At 32.6% G+C, this 25085-nt stretch overlaps 3 protein-coding genes across 8 annotated transcripts in view; 1 reads left to right on the top strand and 2 right to left on the bottom strand.

The window, feature by feature from the left end:
- Window positions 1-25085, bottom strand: part of sprt (PDZ domain-containing protein sprite) — a 57459-nt gene that overhangs the window by 1847 nt on the left and 30527 nt on the right. For 5 of the 6 annotated variants that reach the window (XM_036363474.2, XM_036363476.2, XM_036363473.2 and 2 more), the window contains 2 exons: window positions 263-672; window positions 32-175 (listed from right to left, as the gene is read on the bottom strand). In XM_036363474.2, coding sequence (XP_036219367.2) covers window positions 32-175; window positions 263-672 — 554 coding nt within the window. Of the gene's footprint in view, window positions 1-31; window positions 176-262; window positions 673-6013; window positions 6152-25085 lie in introns of those variants that run through there. The other variant, XM_036363478.2, reaches the window with a different exon arrangement.
- LOC106625753 (persulfide dioxygenase ETHE1, mitochondrial) lies at window positions 1189-4694 on the bottom strand. Its single transcript, XM_014245581.3, has 5 exons — window positions 4311-4694; window positions 4102-4246; window positions 1718-2084; window positions 1536-1654; window positions 1189-1472 (listed from the first exon to the last, which is right to left on the bottom strand). The coding sequence occupies exons 1-5, from the start codon at window positions 4479-4481 to the stop codon at window positions 1417-1419; spliced, it is 858 nt and encodes a 285-aa protein (XP_014101056.3). The 5' UTR covers window positions 4482-4694; the 3' UTR covers window positions 1189-1416.
- On the top strand, window positions 11130-18725 carry LOC106625140 (uncharacterized). The gene is made up of 8 exons (XM_070107794.1): window positions 11130-11531; window positions 11611-12098; window positions 13011-13377; window positions 13448-13634; window positions 17002-17435; window positions 17503-17993; window positions 18062-18428; window positions 18508-18725. Exons 1-8 carry the CDS (start codon window positions 11252-11254, stop codon window positions 18693-18695), a joined length of 2802 nt encoding a protein of 933 aa, XP_069963895.1. The 5' UTR covers window positions 11130-11251; the 3' UTR covers window positions 18696-18725.

Below are 25085 nucleotides of genomic sequence, written 5' to 3'. Positions count from 1 at the left end.
GTTATCTCGGTTCAGAAAATCTCTGACTCACTTATAAATGGTTTGTAATTCCGGCTTTGATTTCTCTAAGCGCGCTTGCAAAGCTCGCGCCTCCTCCACAATCGATAGCATCTGCAATTCCTCACGCCCCAGTGCATACTCCAATTCCGCCTGCCGTATGCGTATATCGATATTACTGTAAAGTTATTAAGAAAAAGTATTAAATTAGTAAAAAGTAATACATTTTGACTTTAATAGCTCTCATTAAACTCCTTCAACTTACTCTGTAATATCCAGTTTCTCCAGCGCACTTTTCAAATTCTTGATTTTGATTTTCTTATTCTCCGCTTCGGCTTTCAATCTCTGTAGTTTTTGCTCTGCTGCCGGCTTTTCGCTGTCATCGAGTGGTGGTCCAGTAGGGCGTGGCAATTTGCCCAAACACAATTGTATGCGTAGATTTTGTATAACAGCCTCGCGATCTTGCAGCGCCGAGCGTAGCTCTTTCGTTTCGCTGCGACACGAACGCGCGGAAAGTGTGCCGCCCAACGAGGAGACTTTGCGTCGTCGACCCGTCGTGGCGGCTTGCGTTTGTGCGCTATTAATAAGGTTTGCCTCGGCATCGGACATTTTCGTGTCGACATTTTTTTTATCGTTGTGTGTACTGTATTTATTGGAACGATGATTTAGAATTGTCTGAAAGTGAACAAAATGTTGGAAGTTAATTTTTTTAGTTTGAGGTAATAATTTTACAAGTATTTTATAATTTGAAAAATTGTTTGATTTTGAACCAAGTATTCAAATCAGCTTTTCGGAGTATTTTTCTGAACTAAAATGTGCGAAAATGTAAAGAATGTATTATAAATATTCAAGCAACGCCACAACGATTCGTCCAAAAAGAGGAATGAGTCTAATGATATTTGATGAATATCCTTAAGTATAGAACCGAAAATTCATAGTCGGGAATCCATCTTTGAAATTTTTTTTGTTAAACCACACTTTATTTCCTGGTAGTCATATAACTGTTGAAGCAAATATTTAGTATTAAAATAAGATAGTGACTAAATATTTCAACTGTTTATGTTTCGATACTCTTTGTCGCAGCAATATAGCATTCATCAACTTCATGTTTCGTTTAAAACTACTTTCCACAAAACACCAGAAATGATATTTTTCCTAGATTATCAATGTTTATCATATTATAGCCAATAATTAAAATTTTTGAATTAAAATATATTTAAGCATTATTTTACAATATTTTATATATATAAAGGTATTTATTTTTGAAGAAACGTTTACAAAGCTTGCTGTCTACTAACAGCAATGCTTTTCAGATATTTGAGTCTACCACGACTCGGTGGTTCTCCACTTTACAAAAAAGTAGGACCACCTTTCAGCAGCGAATAAAACACAGTTTGTTTTTTAACAGAAACAAGACAGTTATTCCTTTGGAATATCATAGACGCCACATTCACGATTTGCTGGTACGGAAACATCTGAGAAATACAAAAAAAATATCAAAAATTGTTTTACAAAATTAATAAAGAAATGCAAAGTACCGATTTTCTTGGGATAAGGCAAATTCAAGTTATTCATAATATTAATAAATTCCTCTTTCGTTTTGGTCAAGCGTGGATTATAGGTTTTCTCCTCCCACACGCTGCTTTCCATTGTGCCTCTGAAAAAGTTAAAAAAAAAAATTATCGAACTTTTTTCAAATAAATTACGTTTTTCTACTCACTTGTAATCATGTGCTGGATAGATGCGGAAATTCTCTGGCAGTGTAAAAATTTTACTATGCACATTATCATACAGGTGGCCAGCATCACCTTCTTGGAAGTCCGTACGTCCACAACCGCGTATCAGCACTGTATCGCCGGTGAAAATGCAACCCTGTTCATGTATCACATACGACATACAGCCATTGGTGTGTCCCGGTGTCGCTAATGTATCGATGCGATGACGTCCGAATGTAACGGGATCACCTTCGTTGAGGTGTATATCTGCTTTGGCACCGCTCGCTTTGGCAATCACCGACTTGCTGCCGGGCAACAGTTGCTTGAGCCAACCGCTGCCGGTGATGTGATCCGCATGCATGTGTGTGTTCACTGTTTAGGGGAATATTAGATGTGTAAATATATATGTATTTGGATATTGATTGATTGATATCTAATTTGTTTACTGTTTGACCATTTAGTTGCCATTGGTGAAGTCTACCCTATAATCAAATATTTTGCGTTATATTATATTTAAAGCTACCTTGTATATCTTTAAAATCGAATGTATGCATATAATGTAAACTGCAAAGTGTCTTCAGGAATATATTACTGCATTTCAAAAGCAACTGTACTACTTACTAAGGGGTAAGGGGTATACCTAACTCAACATTAACTACCCATTAAATAATTGTAAATAATTTCCCTAACGAAGTCTTTCGTACTTTCGTACTTTCGTGAGTTTGATTGGTTTATGAATTAAATATTATATGTATTTTAATGTATATAATTTATTATAATAGATCTGCCAATTTCAATTTGACATGTAAAATTAAATTTGAAAATAATTTTCCCGTAATTAACAAATTTTCGAAATTAATGGTTCGAAATAATGAATCATATACTATGGTGTATATATATATATATATATATACATATGTAAAGATATATCTTGAACCTAAAAATGTTAGAAAATAACATAATTTACTGTCAGATATAAGTTCTTAAAAAAATTATGTTTTCATAAATAGATTTATAGCTACCCATAAAAAACGAGTAAATATGACAAACAATTTTAAGAACTTCCAAAATGCGAAAAAAAGGAAAATGTCCTTAAACGTTATATTTTAAATCGATAAATTTATTACTGAGACTAAAACTGTAATTATTCTAAGTCTTCTATAATACGCTGAGCCCTCACTGTCTAACTCCAAACATACCTAGAATTCTGCTTATTCGACCTATGAGATATGTATTTTAAGCTTCGGTTTTTCTAAAATGCTTTCAGTCATTTATCCGAATTTCCGATTTCCGAAATTGCTATTACTGACCAAAACTATAGGCATTGCTTGCATGTGTGAGCAGTGTAGTTTTTGGAAGCGCTAGTCTGGTTTTCTGTTTTCCTAATAATAAGACTAGGCACACAAGGACACTCCTGGGAACATTGCAATGATACGGAAAATTCAACAAAATAGTAATGGAGCCTGTGGTTTATCTACGTGTTATTTAATCGCTGAGCTCATTCTGTTTTAATGCAAAATCATAATGATGAATCAAATTTCCTGAATTTATCAGAACACTGCGGGGTATTGATTCTATTAAAAAGAAGTGCACTGAAGCCTCCATTTAATATCACGGCAGGTTCTTTCAAGCAATAAATAAATTTTAATTGTATTCTTTCTGAGGACATTACGGGAAATGCAGGTAATAAGAGATAATGATTGCAATTACTATTAGTAATAATAAAAACGCAATGTAGTTTCCGATTTAGTAAGATGAGGCGTGGGCTTTGGGCGTTTTACTAACACTACATTTGTTATTATTTTCTCTAATTCTTATAAGTTTCGTTTACATCAGTCTTGAAAATATTTTTGCTCATTTTTATTCTACTCTTCCGCTCCAATATTATATTTAACATTAGAAAAACAAAAAAATATACACTACAATGAAATATTCTCAACATTTTGCCCTTATTTATTTAAAGTTTCCATTTACTGAAACAAAAATTGCCTTGTCTGAACACAATTTAATAACATCTCCTCTAATTGAGCGCTCTTTTGTCAGTTTATGCAAGTATCAAGTAAAATAAACAGCACGCAAATCACTTTAATTATTACCCATTGTTGATAAGTGAAATATGTAGACTTTTTCGTTGATCAGTTTAAATGTATGTAAATATTTGTAAATGATAACTTTACACACATCTTCTAAACTACAAGTACATAGCACAGCGAGTGACCAGCACATTTTCGCCACTAAATTATGAAATCTATTTTGAGTGGAGGATTTCATCACAGAACTCTAAAATTACGTTGCCTACATATTAAAAATTCATTAGCGATAACAACAACTACAACATCCCCGAGCAAAAAAATTGCTTTGTTTTTAAACTTCTCAAATTCATACTCACAGGCATATTTAAGTGTAAAACCCAGTTCCTTAACTAGATTTGCATCACGTTTCGCCTTCTCCAGTACTGGATCAATAATCACCGCCTCTCTGGTATTCAAATCGGCCAGCAGGTATGTGTAGGTCCAGGTAGCCTCATCGAAGAGCTGTTCCAAAATATTTTTGACGAATAATTTTAATTTAAGAATTTTTTTCTTATATTTCACTCACCTGACGGAAGAAGAAATCTTTTGTAAATGGTGCCGGAGAAACCATTTTACTGATATCACTATGCTTTAGACGATATTGTTGTAGTATAAGCGATGTCACACTTGTATTTTGTACTTGTTGCAATAGTGTTTGGCGAAAAGCCGACAGCATACTAAATGTTCGCAGTCGCATGTTGTTGCGTTTTTATTGCAGTCAAATAATATGCTTACTATTTCCTAATGACTTGACGTTTGTTGAGTGTGTTTTGTATGACTATGTAAGAGAATGTCACTCAGAGCGACAATTGTCAGCTGTTAGAAGAGGAGGTGATCGTTGTATATACATATATTTGTATGTGGAAAGTGGATTACAAACAACGATATCTAAAACAAACAATAAAGAGTAAGGAATGCCATAATTCAGGCGGAAACGAGCGACATATCAGCCAGCGCTGAATTGAGTTTATTCGCAATTTCTCTTTTTTTTAAGTACTTTTGATTTCACCTGATTCTGAGTAAATGTATAGGTACCTATATACTATATAGGCCACACATAGGCAACAAATTTCGTGGATACATCTCACTTACCATATACATATGTATGTCTAAAATATATGGATATGCATATGTACATATATATTTTATACCTATACTTTTGCCGGCAGTTTGGTTGGATCATTTCACATCTCTGTAAAGAGTATTGAAGCATCTAAAAATTTAAAACCATCTCCAAGGTGATGATAGAGATATAAGAAAGAAATTATGCAATTAACTGCCTAGGAGTGACCGCTATAAGAAAATATGATTTTAAATTATGTCTTCTGTCTCTGTAAGTGATCTCTACTATGATAACTCCCATGTTTCACTAAGTCTGGGGTATTTTTGTAACATCTAGTTGACAGATAGAACTCAATGTGCTGGAGAAAAGTTTAATATGCGAACTAGTCCTTAAATTTTTGAGATATCGATCTGAAATTGTGCACACATTCTTTAGTACCAAAGAAGCTACACATTTGTCCAAACCGTCGACATCGAATTGCTATATCATAGCATAGCTGTCAAACTGAACGATCAAAATCAATTTCTTGTATGAAAATTTTTTTTATCTGATAAGATATTTGCACGAAATTCGGCATGAATTATTGTCTAAGGTAACGCTACAATCTACGAAAAAATTGTTCAGATCAGACCACTAAAGCATATAGTTATCATACCAACTGAGCAACAACGAGATAAATTGTGCTGGAATATATATACTCAAAACTTGCTTTTTGACGTGGTTATGCTCTCCTCGTGGGAGCTCAATTTATTCTATCTACAATACATATGACTGCTGAAAGCGTATATTATATATACATATATATATTTATATACAACTTTTTATTATCTATTCGTGGAGTGAATTTTTTAATTTTATTAATGTGTGTACATATTAATATCTCTATTTATATACATATGTGCGTATAAACCTATTGTTGTAGCCACGCGTAGCCGGCTGTTATTTGTTTTCTTTTTCTTACTTTCTGAAAACTTGCGCCATTTGTTTGTATTCTTTATTTGTTGTTGACTAGCAAATACGTCTGAGAATACCAATAACCAAACGTAATCATTTCAAGAAATTAATCAATATATTATCATTATCATATTTTGTTGTCAATTCATTGCTTTTGTTAAGCATATGGTACAAATATCTCGTTTATGTTCTTTACTCCTTTGTTCACTTACATTTTATTGAAAAGTAAAAGCACACTAAGCACACATTAAAATCAATCACAAAAGCTTTTGATAATATTTTTAATAAACATTTTATTATATATTTTTACGCAATTTTAACACTTATTTACACAAAAACAATTGACACATTTGTTAAATACACGAGCTTACTCTCCGAAAAGCAACTGCGGTCTCGACCAGTGGCGTAACAAATGCTAGCTAAACACCGAACAAGTTACTCATGTGTCAAACGTAATTCTCATATAATTTTATAGTAAGCAAAAGCTCCCATAAAAGCTGGCAAAAGTTTATTATTTCTGTATTTTTAATTTTTTTCATATTTTCTTAGCGCTTTTCAGCTCAACCACTTTATAGACTGTTTGAATGACGTTGAAGCAGAGAATATTAATAAATAGATTTATTATAAAAATATAAATAAATTTATTTAACATTATCTGGTTAAAGCGCTCTTGACGCGGAAAACTTTGGCAAGTTGAAAGAAAACTAAAGTTTACACCTTAGTTTATGTTTAAAAGTTGACATTATTTTGCTCTCTTTTACATATCTTTATTCGAGTTTACACCTATTAGTTAGTTTTAAAAAAGCTCTAAAACTAATCAACAACTATTAAAATCAATTAAAAAACCGGAAATAGAGATCGCTAACGACATATAATCATTTTACCACCAATTTATAAAAATATATGAAAATATTAGTTAACAGTAACACTTCAGTTTACCGTTGCTAAACAAAAATTTGACATATCATAAAGTATGGAATAAACCAGCTCTATCTACTTTAAAAATCGTATATATTATATTACTATCAGTATTACTAAAGGATTGCTAAAAATGAGCTCTTTACTGTTTTTCTCATTAATATTTTTCTTATTATTCTCACTATTACCTTCGGCCATCTGAACACACCCCACCAATTTTTATAGCTGCAGTGTAAATTATAGTATTTGTGATATAAGTGCATTTAGTCGTATGACAAGGCTTAACATTATAGTATTTTACAGTCTAAAGTTTTCGTTAAGGCGATAGCAAGCAAGCATTTCATCAATAATGAATTTGTGTCGGTCAGAAAGTTGTGAATTTCGTTGCCTAAAAATAAACAAATACCACTGCTCCAAGCTTTTGCACTTTTAACTTTATACACTGAAGCGTGTTTATACCTAAATTGATAGCAAATATTTTAAGAATACTTTACTCTTTTCACCTGCGTCAAAACCGAAAAGTGGGTACAATAAATGTTTTATGTCAGCGTTTGAATGGTAACGAAATACGATAAAAAAGTTCAAAGAACTTCGCTACGCAATTTTACTATGAATCTAATGGAACTGAGGGATTTATTCTCGAGAAACTTTCGAAATGTCAATAACTTTAGGAAGTGTAATAGAAATAGAACATATATCTGGAGCTTCCATATAACTGAGAAAAATCTTTAATAATTGACTAAAGGACATATCTACTGGTATATAAGGGTATATATTAATACACATAATTTAAGAATACACCGTAAAATTTTTGAAGAAAAAATAAATAAAATATTTACTTCGTGGATAATACCTAAAAACAGAAAACTCTCGATAGATACAAGATTGTCCGAATAATAGCCTACAGTCGAAAATACTATTGAGGAAAAAATGGCGGCGTTTTAAAGAAAGTTGAAATTTACCCAAAATGTTGGTCGTTTCTGGATTTTTAATTTAGCTATCAAATAAATAGGTCATTGTATGAGGAACACGTTATATACAGAATATGCAGAAAAAATTTGATATTGCTTTGAAAATGTTTTGGCAACTTCTGATGCGTATGTGGGAGCATCTAAAATAGATAAATAAATAATAAAAATAACTAAAATAAAACCACATATAACACAGCCCAATAGAACCCATTATAGTAGCTCTTTTACTAAGATGTTCGGGTTTCTGTTTGGAACGGACTCAGTTTTATAACCAGTCAAGAGTAATCAAAAAGAGTTTTTGGATATAACTCTAACTCTTCCAGTTGAAAAACCCCCTCTAAACGTGCAAATTGTATATAAAGTTAAAAGGGCAAAAGCTTGGAGCAGTGGTATATGTTTATCTTTAGGCAACGAAATTCACAACTTTCTGACCGACACAAATTCATTATAGATGAAATGCTTGCTTGCTATCGCCTTAACGAAAACTTTAGACGGTAAAATACTATAATATTAAGCACCTTGTCATACGACTAAATGCACTTATATCACAAATACTATAATTTACGCTTTCTACGTTGTTATCACTTTCGGTTTTATTGCAGATATTTAATTCTGCTTAGTCATGCGCTACTAGCAAGTTTAATTGATGAATCAGAAATTACTAATGCGATGCTTTTTTGCTTTGATCTAAACTGATGCAGTGTGCGGCACTTGAAATTCAAAATAATTTTAAAAAATAATAAAAAGAAGTCGAATGAAAGCGAAATTCGAATAATAACAGCTTCAAGTGCCGCTACACACATTTTGGTTTTCCGTTTCCTGCATTGCACTCGTGTACCGATCGTTAAGTCAATGTGTATGTGTAATAAAATATCGTTTAATGACGATGTAATCATAAATACAAATTTGTATTGCGTTTTTTATGATCACTTTTTTCGTAGTAAACACATTATTATTATTACTATTGTATTTGTTATTGCTTTTAGTATTGCTGTTAATATGGTAAATCTAATATAGTATTCAAAACAGCACCCATGCCATATTGAATATAATTTACGTATATTGTATATATTTTTGGTTCTCTAATTACTTTGATTGCTTGTATATATCATTGTTTGAGGAAATCGTAAATATTCAGTACAGTATACACCATTTCATAACTATATACAAGTTGCTTAATTTTTGAAACGAATAACTGGTGAATAATTTAATTGAATGCACAAATATCGAGAGAAAATATTGGCTGGTATATAAGTCTTTCTTCATTTTTCTATTAAATTCAATTAATCTCTTAGATTCCAAATGAAAAAATAAAATAAAAATAAAAAACTTTACTGATAGCTTTTTAACACTAAAATATTTTGAATAGACAATTAGTAATAACAAAAGCTATAGAATTTATTATATAGAACAACCTACTGATATTAGATATTATTAGTTACCTAATAGAGATAATGTCAAGGTGACAATACTTTAAAGGCTGGTTCTATTGCATGAAACATAAATGAACGAGTAACGCTTATGTAGTCTGTATAAGTGATAGCTTTGGCTCACTCAGGACTATATTTAGTGGCTTATATTCGACCGCTTATTCGGTTGTTCGTGTGTTTTTTTTTTTAGCCGTAAACAGGCAACTCGTTTACAAAGCCAATAATATAATCCTCTAGCAACGAAACGATCTTTAGAAGTTTTAGTTTAGCCAGAACACCATAAGTGATGTATTCTTGGAAATACAAAATTGTTTTGCTCAGTGATAGTGTCGATATTTTTAGTTAGACCTCTAGTTAATCTTTCTTTATTTCTGGGTGAAAAAAATTATGATAATTGTGGATTTGGCCTAATGCAAGTTTCTCTCTTTAAACTTTCCTTATTAGCTAAAATGCACTGACTTTTATCTCGATAACACCTGTTTTAAACAAACTTTTTCCCGAGCTAAGTTCAAACAAGCAAATAAGATATTACTGTTATGATTTACTTTTACAATTACAAATGTAAATAGGTATCTTAAATGATGTAACAAGCTGAAAGCACTGTTTAATGATCTTGAATTTTCTAAACCTGCTTGTTTGTCACTAATTACTTAAATATATATTTAAATACTAGCAAAAATTTATTGTTGTAATGTTTTGACTACCTTAATTATGACATGCTCAATTAAACTTCTATTTACATATATAAATATTATTTTAGCATGTATGCACGACGATCAAAGGTCACATTTAATAAAAAAAAACAAAAATCGTTTTGTCGGCAATGCTATTAAATTGTTTGTCTTTTAAGGTTATTTGGATTTTTTTCACGTAGTAAGTCTAAGGCCTAAGAGAACACAAATATTATACTGATGGCAATAATTTACTAGAGGCTGTTAACCATAAGGTAAATATTATATGGTTTTAAAAGTTCATTTCAACTTGACTATACCATGACAAAATATTTTTATATTCAAATAATAATTTCTACACTATTCTGGATACAAGATCTATGAAGATCGGTATAAAAACCAGAAAGCTTCAGATCAATAACTCAAAAATGGAGGAATTAGTTAGCGTATATACAGACAGACGAGCAGTCTGTTTATTTTTCAAAATTTTGTCTAAAATTCCTCTGCTCAACGAAATTTCGAAACTTGTTGATTCTAACGAAAGCTTTGGTGACTTAGCATTTCACTAATAGTTAGTGTAAATGAAAAATGATTGTTTGTTTTTGATACTAAATTTGTGAGGGGCTTCAAACTTAATACTTGATATCTGTGTCCATACATGCAGTAAAACAGCCATTATAAATTTCGAATAACAAGTAGTTAATTTTATTATGCTCTACTATTTCTATATGTCCCAGTATTTTACAACTCTTTATGCCGAGCTTTCCCCAATTTTGAATGGGAAACTATATGCATATGTACGTGTATCGAAGAGATAAGCAATGATACTATTACTCCAAAAAACAATTGTGGCACACTTATGGAACAAGTTCGCATATCATAAATTACCAGTGATAATAGGAAAGCTTTAATTTTTCTTTTTTTTTATTCCAAGAGACCAAAAAATATCAGAAAATTGTATACACTAAATTTTATTTTTGTAATTTTTAAAAAGGTTGTGCAAACTATTTAAATGAAAAAGAGAGAATTTGTCAGATGTGTTCTCGAGCCAAAAGCGCGCTTTAGGAACTCTATGAGTTCAACGAATATGCAAGTCATTCTAGTAAATCTTAATACCTACATATGTACAAAAATTTGTCGTTCATATGACTGAGTATCGGAATGTTTAAATTGGTCAGTTTGTCTCTTAAATAAATTAATTAAAAAAAAAAAAGCTCTTCGAAAACCAACTTTCTGAATGACACACATCCATACACCTACAAAGGGTTAAATCAACTATGAAACATCATCATACAATTTACGTTATTAATGCTAAAGCAAAGCTCTTTTCGAATAGTTATACGCCATACAGCGATCGGTTTAGACGTGCTGCGTACACATTGAATTCTTTAAAGCTCTCTATAGATAAATTAAGTGAAAATAGTTGAGTATAAAAAATAGCATAAATTAACAAAGGCAAGATGTCAGCAACAACAGTGGCGCCTACAAAAGGTAATGCCGAATCGGTAACGTTTAAAAGCATAACGGAAACGACTAATAAGGATGGTGCAGTCAATGGCGCAACGAATGCTGAACGTCAAGTTCCCCCATGGCTAAAAGTGGAATTATTTGTAAATCTGCTGCAGAAAAACTTACCGAATTTTAAGAGTATTAAAAATTTCACTGCCAAACTCTCGGAAGGCGTTGGCGAAAATTACGCCACACTCTTGGCCTCGGTGAATTTAGATGCAGAGCTTGAAGGCAAGTAAAAATCAGTTTATTGCACTACTTGTGGGTGCATGTACCTACAATTAAAAAATTCTACTTGTTCGCATTTTAGATGGAAAAATACAAAATTATTCTTATATGATCAAATTGCCCATTGAAACGGTGCAGAAATTGAATAGTCATAATATTTTTGATACAGAAATTGTCATGTATAAAGATGTGATACCGGAAATGGAGAAAATGTATAGTGATGCAGGTGTTGAAGTGAAATTCACAACAAAATATTATGAACTGGAGACGCCATCCGAATTCGGCGTTATACTGATGGAGGATTTACGTCCGCATGGCTTCAAAAATGTCAACCGTTTGGAAGGTTTCGACATGGAACACACGAAGAGCACACTGAAAAAATTGGCACAATGGCATGCCGCCTCAGCGGTGCGTGTTGAAACCAAGGGACAATATCCGAAAATAGTTGCTAATGGAATATTTACAGAGGACTTCTTACAAATAATGCAAGAGATAAGTAACTCTTCGAGGGAATTGTATATGGAATGTGTGCGCACGTATGAAGGTCATGAAGAATACTACGATAGTTTGGTATGCACCGAGGCTTTAAATTTATTTATAAAATGTGTTTTTATACTCTCGCAACTTGTTGCTACAGAATATAATAGTTTTGTTCACCTAACGGTTGTTTGTATCACCTAAAACTAATCGAGTTAGATATAGGGTTATATATATACAAATGATCAGGATGAAGAGACGAGTTGAAATCCGGGTGACTGTCTGTCCGTCTGTTCGTCCGTCCGTGCAAGCTGTAACTTGAGTAAAAATTGAGATATCTTCATGAAACTTGGTACACATGTTTCTTGGTACCGTGAGACGGTTGGTACACATTAGGGAGGGGCATCTGCAGTCAAATTTTTTTTTTAGGTGGGCGTGGTCCTGCCCCTAATATGTTTAATGTGCATATCTCCTAAACTGCTAATGCTGTAATAACAAAATTCACTGGAAGAACCTCTATTGACGGTGTGAAAATGGGTGAAATCGAGTGACAAGCCCGCCCACTCCCCATATAACGGTACTGTTAAAAACTACTAAAAGCGCGATAAACCAAGCACTAAACACGCCAGAGAGATTAAATTTTATCTCTGAGATGGCTTATAATATTTCCCTATTTCCCATATAACACCATTTTCAATTCCATCTGATTCTTTCACTTTCCACTATGCATATCAAGCAAAAATGATTATATCTGGGTAAAACTTTGCGTGAATAATGAGTTAAAAAGTATGCCACCTTGTGACCAAAAATTGTCTAAATCGAACCAAAACTGTTCAAGCCCCTAAGTACTAAATATGTGGAACCCAGTGCCTATAGCCGGTCAATCCACAAAGAAATCTCAAACGAGTATACCATTTGACTTTGCGAGAGTATAAAATGTTTGGTTACATCCGAACTTAGCTCTTCCTTACTTGTTTTTGAATTAAAATTTTTTGTTTTATTTAGCAACGAAGCCGTGAGAACTTTTTTGACGAATTTTGTTCGCTGTTGAAGATCGATCCAAATGAGTTCAACGTTTTAAATCATGGTGATTTTTGGGCCAACAACATTATGTTCCAACATGATGACGCGGGTAAACTTAAGGAAACATATTTCATCGACTTTCAGTTGACGCGTTATGGTTCACCGATAAATGATCTGTATACTTTGCTGCTGTCGTCAACAAACTTGGATATAAAGTTAAAACATTTCGATTATTTTATTAAATACTATCATGATAATTTGATTGAGTGCTTGAAATTACTGAAATATCCCAAAAAATTACCCAATGTAAAGGAACTCCATATAGCCTTACTTAAATATGGCACTTTTGGTGAGTAAAAAATGAAATATAAAATGGTATTTAATAAAGCTCTATAATATTCTTTGTTTTTTCTCCACAGCCATGAACACAATTACTAGTCATTTGTCCATCGTGCTACTCGATCCAACTAAGGCAGCTGATATAAGCAATTTAATTAGCAATACAGAAGAGGGCATTTCATTTAAAAAGGCGATGTATACAAATCCACGTTATCGGAAACACATTGAGACGCTACTTCCTTGGCTTTATAATCGTGGTGCCTTTTAGTGATAAAATAGGTTACAAGAAGTCGATCCTAATAGAAATTTATGTAGCCAGAATATACACGTATAGCAAATATTTAATTTTAATTGAAATAAAAATATATGCATACGAAATTAAGTTTAATTAATTTTCAATTGTGAAAGTTGTTTTTGGTTCAATGAAGGAAGCTATTGTACTTTATAAATTTTATGAGAATATGAAAAACACAAACTAAAATAAATAATAATAACAGCGTTAAACACTGTTTTTGTCACACGGACTTTGTGATGATTTTGATCTTACGATTCTAAATCTTTTGAACACAGACACGTACGTGATCGTCTAACATATATTGTATTAATCAATACTTTAGTCGTAGTGTTTTATCATATTAATTCTAAAATAATTTTTTTGTAAAATTTTATACAAACGGTTTAGAGCTCTCTTAAAATTTTCTTGTCGGAAATGAAAAGGTTGTTTTGGATTTAAATCAAATTTGTTATAAATAATAAATATTTTAAACTTACACAATAAAATCGGTTGCCGAAGCAAAGTTTGATAGAGCAAGAAAATCTTGGACTTATATCGTATATTACATAAAGATGTTTATATAAGCCAAAAGCGCTCAGTCACGCCTGTTTTTTCACTTTCATAAATACATACTACTATTTTGCTTATCTATCTACTAAGATCCATCGCAAAGTCATGCTTTTTGCACTATTTAAGAATGCCATTAAATTTCATCAGATTTCTACTCATTTCAAAGGATTCGATAATCAGTATTTGTCTTAATAATTCCTAAACAATTTGCAAAATCATTCATTCCAGGCTGAAAGTGAAGTGAAGTTTACATACATATGAATGGTGTGAAATTAGCTAAGCTTTTTTGTTCCTTCTATTCAGTTCATTTCTACACCAGCACATGAAAAAGTTTGGCGCGTGTCACATGTGTAAATAAAGACTTTCTAAAGTGGTGCTAAAATTTTGTCACGAAGATGTTAAGTAATTTACCAATATTTATATTTTGCCTTTGGGTTTGAAATTTTAATCTTATCGCAATTATTTGACCGATAAAAATGCAATGCCATTGCGCTTGTTGCCAATACTTGATACAGTTGTTGTTATAAAATTTCACCACCGGGTATTCCATCTTATAAACGGAGTAAATTATTCATAAAAAAGAGTATTGGTTTCCTAATTGTTTTCTCTAAAAAGGACTGACGTCAATAACAGTTCTCATAAACGAGTATATACGAATATCGATCGAAATAGGTTCTATACCAATCGCAATAGCTCTCGTGAAATTTGGGTAAAAAACAATGTTTTTATAAGTATTCATTGCGAGCCATTTCAGATTTCATATATTTCTGACTTAAATGAGCTCTTTCTTAAGTATTCACCTCTAATTGTATACTCTTTTTTGAGTGGGTTGCAAGGCCACGTTCGAACCATTAGTCAACAAATAGTTCGCCAGTGCTGAAGCCTTTGCAAGTGATAAAAAGTGAAAAAAGAAAAGGAAGATTAAGTAACAAAATTCAAAGAAAAATAATTTACGGGCGATCTGACGGCAGCGGAGTGGGGTTTTTAAATTATTAAGGTTAAAAACAGTTTATCATGATTTCCACCAAAGCTATGAATCCTATGGAAAAAAGCTGAATAGCAAAGTTGCATATAATAAAAATATCTACAACTTTGGTGTAAAAGCTTTTTCACATAACCTCAAAATGTATATGAAAATTCAAATAACCAAGTTTTTTTATTTAAAATATTTATTTTTTCACTTTATTTTGACTTAATATCGGAATAGTACCCTAATTTCCTTTGAAAATTCTCACACCAAAGTAAGTTGGTGAGCTTAAAATCTCTACTTTCCGATGGTATAAAAAATGTAAATCTCAGGAAATCCAAAAAAAGACGCTACTAAAGAGTTCAAAGCTCCTTCTTTTATTTTAACTACCTGTTATTTCGAAGTAGCAGCTGTAAAAAAAGTGTTTTATATTACTATGATTTTAGTTTGGTTTCAAAAGATTCATATTTAATTATTCTGAAAACAACAATGTTTTCTAAACTTCATATCATTATAGCACCGATAGAGGTCTGGACATTCTAAGAGGTCCGCTCAAACGACAATACATAAATATACATACATTACAGGTTGTTTGTAAAGTTCCTGCTCTCACCAAGAAATAGCACTACTACCACCAAATTTTTTTCTCAAGTTGGCATATGTGATGTGAGAACTCATGCAAAGTTACAAGGTTTAAACAAAAACCGCAACCACACCAGAAATCATTGAGCAAGTTCATAATATTGTTAGTGAAGATCCAAGTTTGACTAAGCGTGAAATTGCCAATGCCATAGGCATCTCAGATGAATAAGTACTTCATGTTTTATATGAAAAAGCTGTTTGTAAAGCTAGTACGGCACAAGTTAACAATTCAACAAAAAACTGGATTTTTTAAACAAATTTCTCAGCATAATTTGGGGCGTTTTAAGAAAAATAAAACCGATTTATTGCGTTGTTATGTAACTATGGATGAGACCTGGATCTACCACCATGTTCCTACATTGAAACAAGAACGTTTACAGTGGACTGAAGCGGGTTGTTCAGCTCCAAAGCAGGTGAAGTCACAACGACCAGCAAAGATGGTTATGGCATCAGTTTTTTGGGATGCAAATAGAATTTAGATGATTGATTATCTGCAGAAAGGTAAAATAATCAACTCTGAATATTATTGCAGTCTTTTTGATTAGCTGGATGAAAAAATTCTTGAGAAAAGACCTGGTTTGCAGCACAAAAAAGATGTTTTAACAATGACAAAATTCAACGAATTAAAGTACGAGCATCCACCGTATTCACCAGACTTGGCTCTCAGCGGCTACTACCTCTTCAGAAACCTAAAACAAAACTTTCGTGGAAAGCGTTTTTCGTCGAACAAAGAAGCTATTACAGCCGTATATGGGTATTTTGCAGAGCTTTCGGTAAGTATGGCATAAAATTATTGGAGGATCATTGGAATAAGCCAATATTTAAGTAATATCTTTTACTACAGCAATATAAACGGAGGTCGATTGTTAAGAAGTCTAACATAAACATTATTATAACTACCTTTTAGGACCATCCTAATTTACACCAGTATAAATTTCGGAAGTGCATGCTTGTGTTGAATCTTGTTTTTGTCTTTATATTTTTTATTATATATGAGGCTCTCTTGAGCATTATTTTAGAATCTTACTATCAACAAATCAAATGTGTGTTGCTCTCGAGAGAACTTTTCTGCAGCGACATGTCAGTTCACAAAGCTCTACCAAATTTTCAAGCATTTTATATCTATGCATAAACATATGGTATATAGATCAGTATGAGCAATAGATGCAGCGGTCGTGAAGTGCAGTCCCACAATTAATACGCTATATAAATGCTAACGCAAAGCTTATTTCGAATAGTTCTAAAAAGTGCGCCGATCGTGGTAAATCACACTCTGCTAACGGTTCAAATTTGTTAGAAAATATTTTGTTGTTTTGTGAAAAGAGTGAAGAAAGACAACGTGAAAAGATGTCTACGGCAGGTGTGGTGAATGGTAAACAACAAACGGATACGCGTAAAATAGCGCCAGACGGCGGTAAGCCAAGAGCTAATGAAGCGGCAAATGCTGCGCGTCAAATCCCTGATTGGCTGAAAGCGGACCTATTTGTAGAACTGCTGCAGAAAAACATACCAAATTTTAAGTGCATTAAAAATTTCAAGGTGCGACCGGCACAAGCTGCTGGCGAAAATTATGCCACACTAATGGGCTTAGTGAGTATTGACGTAGAGCTGGAGTGTAAGTGAAAAAAATATTCAAGGATGTATATAAAAATATAAGAAAAAACTCTTTTAAATTTTTATAGATGGTAATTCAAAGCAGGTATCATATATGATAAAGTTACCCATCGAATCCATACAAAAACTATTTGCCAGTCATAATATATTTGATACGGAACGCAGCATGTACATTGATGTGATACCGGAGTTGGAGCAAATGTATAGTGAAGCGGGTGTTGAGGTGAAGTTTTCACCACAATATTATGATATAGAGACGCCATCAGAATTCGGCGTTATACTCATGGAGGATTTACGTCCGCGTGGTTTCAAAAATGCCAACCGCTTTAAGGGTTTCGACATGGAACACACAATGAATACACTGAAGAAGTTGGCACAATGGCATGCCGCTACAGCGGTGCGTTTTGAGACCAAAGGAAAATATCCCGATATTGTAACTGTTGGCATTTACAGCGAAGAGCTCATTGTCACGTTGGAAAATTTGGATAAAACTGCGCCAAATGCGTTCTATGAGAGTGTACCCTTATATGAAGGCAGTGAGTTGTATATGGAGAGTTTGGTAAACACCACACGAGATAAAACACAACTTATGGGTACAAGTACTTATTAATCTTTTTTTGTTGTTAGGAAAAATATCGTAGAAGCTTTTTCAATGACTTCCGCTTAGTAATGAAAATTGATTCGAATGAATTTAATGTTTTAAATCATGGCGATTTCTGGGCCAACAATATTATGTTTCAATATGATGCTTTCGGTAAAATTAAGGAAACATATTTCGTCGATTTTCAGTGTGCGCGTTATGGTTCACCGGTGAATGATTTGTATTGCTTCCTCATATCTTCCACCAGTCTTGATGTGAAGTTGAAACACTTCGATTACTTTATTAAGTACTATCATGACAATTTGATTGAGTGCTTGAAACTGCTGAAATATGCAAAAAAATTACCAACCTTGAAGGATGTCCAGATAGCGCTTCATAAGTACGCCGCGTGGGGTGCGTGAACAGTGAAATTGAGAATTTAAATTGTTTTGACATAATATAAAACTAAATATACATTGTTTTTGCATTTCAGCTCTATATGAGCTTATGGGCCATATGTCGATTGTGCTAGTCGATCCGTCGGAAGCTGCTGATGTTAATAATTTAATGGGTAATACGCCTGAGGGCGAAGAATTTAAAAAGTCTATGTTTAGAAATGACCGATTTCGTAAACACGCCGAAGCCTTATTGCCATGGCTCTACAACCGTGGTGTATTTTAATGTTAAATCGGTCACTTATTGTTTATAATATATGTACATAAATGTAATGGTATTAATTGTTTAATAAATATATAAGTTATACTATGTAATGATATAACGGGTGTTTTTTTTTAGATGTGTGCCAATACTTTTATGCAGTTGGTCTGTTTGACAGCTCTTACTTGATTTATACTCAGTTTGCTCATGAATGACATGATAGAGCTGTCGAAACCCACATTTTTTATAACACTTGTCAATCATGCCACTGTCGAGAGAAAATGGATAGAGTATTTTATAAATAACTTTTGGGTATTTTGCATTCCGATATCATTTTAAGCTCCCCGATTTCCGCGTAGACCTATATCACGCATACTTGTATACGCGCTAAATACGTGTATTCATATTATAAAATTTTCAAAATCATATAACATAATAAAATAATAATATATTATATATAAAAAAAATATATTAAAGAAACAATACAACTCATAATAAAATATCATGATTTTATGATTAACGTTTTAAATACAAATATTTCGAAATTATAACAAAGAATAGCAAGCAAACTTTAATTATTCAAAAGTGTTTGTGTCGTTCGTTGAAATTTCGTTTCGCACTGCTTTTGTCAGCTACTTTTAGCGGGTTTATTTCTGGCGTCCCGCCTTTTTTAAAATCAGCTGTTCAAAGTTCTCTAATCTTCATAATCAGGGAAAGAGTCCAAAGTACTTTGTAACAACGTTTGCAAAGCGTACAAACTTATTATCATTATCAAAATAATGATTCGGTTCGCGCGACATATCGCACGTTGCGTCCAATATTCGATTGACATAATTGCCATGCGTGCGCACTAAATACGATGTTGCTGCTGTGAAGCAAAGTATCGAAGAATACCTGAATTTGGCTATTCGCCTTCGCGCGCAACAATTGGTGCTTTGCACATCCGCTTTATGGAAGATTTTGCGGAGTGATGATAATACACAAGCCTTTGTTGATACGTTGTTATATCTTCAAAAATTCTCTATTTGGCGTGCTTTATGGGCAGTGGGAATCATTGGTCTATATATCTTTAAAAATGAAGCCGATCATAATGTTACATGCAGTCAATGGGGAACGCTATAGAGCCACGATTAATGACGTTTTCGTGGCTGTATTGGAGGATGTTAATGTGGACGACCTTTGGTTCCAACAAGATGGCGTACAGTCAACGAAACAATCAATTTATTGAAGGAAATTTTTGGTGAGCGCATTAACTCGTGTCCTCCAATAACATGCGATTGAACACCACTGGACTACTTTTTGTGGGGTTATGTGAAGTCGATTGTCTACGCAGTTAATTTTTCTATTTCCTTTGCTATATTTTGATAACGGAAATATGTACTATCTTATCTAGAGTGAAAGATAAAAGTTTCATTCAAATTTTTATTAGTTGAAATTTTTGGTTCAATCAAAAGTTTGTGGGTGACGAAACAACCGATAATTGTTATTTACAAATTGTTTTTTGTTTTATTTTTATTTTGAATTATCTTATCTTTATTGTTTTTATTGCCGGCCTCCAGGTGTGAAAATAGTTCAATATAAGTATGGTTAGAAACCAAATTGATGAAGAACTGCTGAAAGACCAGATCATCTACTGATTTTTATAGCTGTAACAAAGATTACAAACATTAAACCTAATTAGCTTTCCAAAAAATACTTTGGAGAATTTTTCGTGTCGATGCAATACCAGTAACAACAGAGATTTTTATCTTATCATATTATTACATTTTTCGTTGTTCTAAAGTGACTGAATACTCAATACAAAGCGATAAATTCCAAATATAGACTGGCTGTAACAAGCCTTCAGTTGTTTTACGGACCTATCTTTTCAAACAACCATCAAGCATGACAGGCCTTTAAAAAGTAATGACGTGGTTGTTAACCAATTCCGTATAATAATATTAAATATACTATTATTTCTGCTATTTCGAATAAAAAAAGTTAAAAATTACTAAAATTCATGTAGTATTTTAGCATTGAATTGAAATATGTTCACAGAAATGGTTCCACTAGTCAAGCTGATCAAATTTCAAAACAACTTTTCATTCCTTCCTACCTCAAGCGTATGCTTTTGTTCTGAAACTAATATTTTCATCAAGCAATTTAGCAACACTGCACTCAATAATAGCTATAATTTTCTTACAGCCTTAAGTAAATCGTTTAGTCAAGATGTAAATTTATAGGTTCCTTTACGCTACTCTCTTATTTGTACAAAAACTTGTTTCCTGTAACAAGTCTTAATGACGGGTTTGCAGCGTCTTCTCTACAAATTTTATACAAGCTATTGTACTCTATTGGTTTCCTAAATAAAGTTGAACCCTCAATATCTCAGAAAAAACGTCCACAGCTGGTAAGCAGTTGCTGAAAGTATAATACAAAAGAAAGGCGACACTCCACTTTCGAACAATTAATATTTGCTTTTCTCATAAGAAAGAAAAGAAGAAAGTAAAAGTAAAGGAGGAAGGGTTGTTCACAAAGTGAATTCGTTCTGCAATCGATTAAGTTTTTGGAAAACCACTTTTGTGGATTTTATTTTTATTATGTCCTGTTTTTCAGGTATTTTTGTGGCTAAACTAATTGTGGGATCAGGCAATTTCACGGTTCATAAAGGTTATTGTAAGAAATAACAAAAAAAAATTTGGAAAATTGTTGATAGGAGAGGAATGTATATATGTCTATTGCTAAGCTTGTTTAATTTTAATGGTTGGTTCTTACTATATTTATGGCACAATTATGATGCAACCATTGTAAAACGAATTATATCGACGGGTAAGATTCGCCACCACTTTGAAGTAAGATTCGTTTGAATAGTGGAAAATTCTATATCTCTATCTTTTCTTTTTTTTCAATTCTCGATCCATATAGGGTCTTTGCTATCACAAACTGTTCTTATTTTAAAAGCGACTTTTGATATATTCTTTTATATTTGCTGAATGTTTTGACAGAAAGCCATTAAAATCTGCATCTCTCCGGACTGAAATGATTGACTTTAACCTTCCACAACGTTAGATAATATTAAAAACTTTTTTCAAAGTAAATATTCTATAAAATCCAAACTGTTTTTTTTTCGAAAAATCATATATTCTGATGAAAATGGCAGATTAACAATTTTTGTAGACTGCGTTTGGAGGATCATTATTCGTGCATGCGGATCGAGTTCCCTAATATTGTAGTTGTTGTTGTAGCGGTTATCTAATTTCCGCTTAAGTGGTAAGGTTCAAATTGGTGGTCATCGAAGTCATCTAACGGTAGGCCCAGCAAAAGTGCTGTTTCGACGGGGTTGCAATATAATGAGAAGGATGTTAGATAAGTGGGATTTGTTGGGCATGCAAAGAGTTGGTTAAGGTCATGCGGGGACTTATTGCATGGAGCACATTTGATATGTCGCGGCCGATTCTGGATAAGCAGGAGTTTAACTACAGCTACAGTATCCAGAACAAAGCTGTGCAAGGGTCACAACTCAAGCTCTTCATCTGCAAAGTAATCTAATCGCTACATGAAGTTCAATAATCGCTGACAAGCCCTAAAATAATTGGAAACTGGAGAAAAAGAAAGTTTATTTTACGAATAAACCGAGAAAATGTCAAAATTTAAACCAATTTTGCATTAGAAATACTACAATAAATAATATAATTTCTTTTTGTATAATATTCTAAATAAATCATCACCTCTACAATGCTTAAGTTGTTGTATAGTATACATTTAGGCGTTCAAGTTTGCTATCAACAGATCATCATCTCGATTTGTGCTACTTAATGTTAACCGTAATGTTAAGCGTTTAGTTTAATTAAAGTTCAAACTCCGCGTAGTCTATAAAAGTCACCGTTTACAGTTACAGGTATTCGTCGAATTTAATTGTCAAGTTCAAGTGAGGCCAAGCACGTACAGACAATGACGAACTTAAAGTGTTTCAAAGAAGTGAAACTTTTTTCCAACTTCCAACATTAAAAAAAATTCACGTGTAATTTTATACACTTTGTTCACATATCGTATTTTTATCAACAAATTATATACAATAACAACAATATTTTTATTAATTAAAGAGTTGCGATTATTTGTCAAAAATGTTACATATGCGCTGTTTGTACCGTTATATAATAGTTATACGAGTAAAATATTTTGCACATTTTTTTAGTTACAACAAAAGGAGAGAAGAAAATGAAAATAAATAAGAAAAGTGCGGCATTATAATTAAATGAGTTCAACATCCTCACGCATGACTTGCGTTACGGCGAAGCAAACGCAACATAAAACACAATAAAATAAGAAAAAACGTTAGCTTTGGTTGCACCGAAGCTGTAACATCCTTCACAAATACAAAGGTTCCTTACAAGAACTTGATTCCGATTGTTCAACTTTTATGGCGGCTATATAATATAGTGATTTGATCTGAACAATTTCTGCAAAGAAATCTCTACAGAGAATACATTGTTGTCTTAAACAATGACTCGTGCCTAATTTCGTGAAGATAGCTCGTCAATTAAAAAATTTTCCCATACAAGTACTTGATTCCGATTGTTCAGTTTGTATGGCAGCTATATGCTTTAGTGGTCCGATATCGGCCGTTCCGACAAATGAGCAGCTTCTTGGTGAGCAAAGGGTAGGTGTAAATATTCAAATCGATAGCTTAAAAACTGAGGGACTAGTTTGTATATATACAGACAGACGGACATGGCTAAATCAATTCAGCCCATCACGCTGATCATTTATGTATAGATTTTATAGGGTCTCCGACGTTTCCTTCTGTATTTAGGGACTATTCTTTGAAAAAAATAAAGAGTATTTCACACAAACATAATATATAAACGGCTTAAAGTCAACTAGAAGGTCGGAAATCATTATATCTAGTGTATTTGGGCTAGGAGAAGGTCTGGACTAACTGCGTTAACTTGTGGCATTACGCAATTTTATGAAATAACACACATATTAACAACATATTGGACATAAAGTCTGTTAAAATAACGAAAATTATTATACGTAGTATATGGTTACCACAGCTACAGTGGTCAGCTTCGTTTACCATATTCTGGATTAAATTATAAAATATTCTATATTATACGTTCGCTTAATTTTGATAACTTATGCTACATATTGACCGATATATACAGTATAGAAGCAACCGGAAGTTTGGAATCCTTATATTGGGTATATGTTTTTTTATTACCAAAAAAATTTGTTTAATAAATTTCATTAAGAAACCTCGCGCTTTACCGATATATACGGTATAAAGTCAACCGGAAATTTGAAATTTTCATATTGGGAATATGAGGGCTAGGGGTAGTATTGATCCGATTTTATCTATTCTTGGCATTACGTTATATTATCACTATGTATGCGGTATAAAATCAACCGGAAGTTCGAAAATCTTTATATTAACATGAGGCTTAGAGAAAGTTTTATGCTTTTTTGAAACCAATGTAAATTATAATAATAAAAAATATTTTTTCTATAGTTTATATCACAGACTGACCAATATTTTCGCTTAAAAGTCAGCAACAGGCATTGAGGTCCACGTTTTCGGCATCTGGGTGCTTGAATAGTTAAGATACGATAATAAAAAATTTTAGACTTGGGAAAGCATATCAGTAGGACAATATTTTTGCAAAGTTTTATCGCAATATATTTTGTGGTGCTTGATTTGTATACGGTAAAGTGGAAGAATCATATGCAATTTCAAATTGTGTTATATAGGAAATAGGCGTGGTTGTCCAATTTTGATACCGGCTCCTATGAAGCCGTTCCATACCCTCTTATTTGTAAAATTTAATGCTTCTGACAGAATTAATAAGTGAGTTAGCGCCCATTCTCGTTCCTGATCATTTTTATACCTATATATATAACTCAATATCTATGTTAATTTTGAAGTGCTACAAACAACCGTTAGGTCAACAAAAAATTTGAAAACTTAACTATATAATTACTGCCCCACTGTGCGCTATTGCGTGTCATTTAGGGAAAGTGTTTGTTGCTCATATACATACAAACTCCTTTCATTAAAGATTGATTGATATAAAAATTTACAGTTATTTTGAAAAATATTAGTTCAAAATATGTGCAGTTATTTTCGGTTGAGAAAATCTCAAATAATTTGTTGTGTGATTTTTGGCTATAATTTGGGAGAAAGAGAAGAAGAAGAAAAAATAATATTTAAGCTGTTCAACATGCCAACATCTATTGTATATACTTTTTCTTCCTTGTAAAATATAATAATAACATTATTTTCATATTCATCACTTCAATTACTTACTTACAGTACAGATGGTACTTATTTGTTATAAAAAACGCGCAAATTTCATTTGATCATTCGAGCATTTTAATATTGCATGTTACTACCGCTGTTGCATGCATGAAAACCGCACATAAATTAGGTGCTCG

The sequence above is a fragment of the Bactrocera oleae genome, chromosome 4 (genome assembly GCF_042242935.1).
Source record: "Bactrocera oleae isolate idBacOlea1 chromosome 4, idBacOlea1, whole genome shotgun sequence".
Classification (NCBI taxonomy): Eukaryota; Metazoa; Arthropoda; class Insecta; order Diptera; family Tephritidae; genus Bactrocera; species Bactrocera oleae.
The sequence above is the reverse complement of the archived record's forward strand: the minus strand, read 5'-3'. Positions and strand labels throughout refer to the sequence as shown.

Excerpts from the sequence above, each read along its gene's own strand:
- LOC106625753 (XM_014245581.3), bottom strand. The coding sequence starts at position 4,481 with ATGCGACTGCGAACATTTAGTATGCTGTCGGCTTTTCGCCAAACACTA. Across the intron at positions 1,655-1,717 it reads TATCCAGCACATGATTACAA|AGGCACAATGGAAAGCAGCG; the intron begins GTGAGTAGAAAA and ends TAACTTTTTCAG. Across the intron at positions 1,473-1,535 it reads GCCTTATCCCAAGAAAATCG|ATGTTTCCGTACCAGCAAAT; the intron begins GTACTTTGCATT and ends TGTATTTCTCAG.
- LOC106625140 (XM_070107794.1), top strand. The coding sequence starts at position 11,252 with ATGTCAGCAACAACAGTGGCGCCTACAAAAGGTAATGCCGAATCGGTA. Across the intron at positions 12,099-13,010 it reads AAGAATACTACGATAGTTTG|CAACGAAGCCGTGAGAACTT; the intron begins GTATGCACCGAG and ends TGTTTTATTTAG. Across the intron at positions 13,635-17,001 it reads TATAATCGTGGTGCCTTTTA|TGCAGTCCCACAATTAATAC; the intron begins GTGATAAAATAG and ends GCGGTCGTGAAG.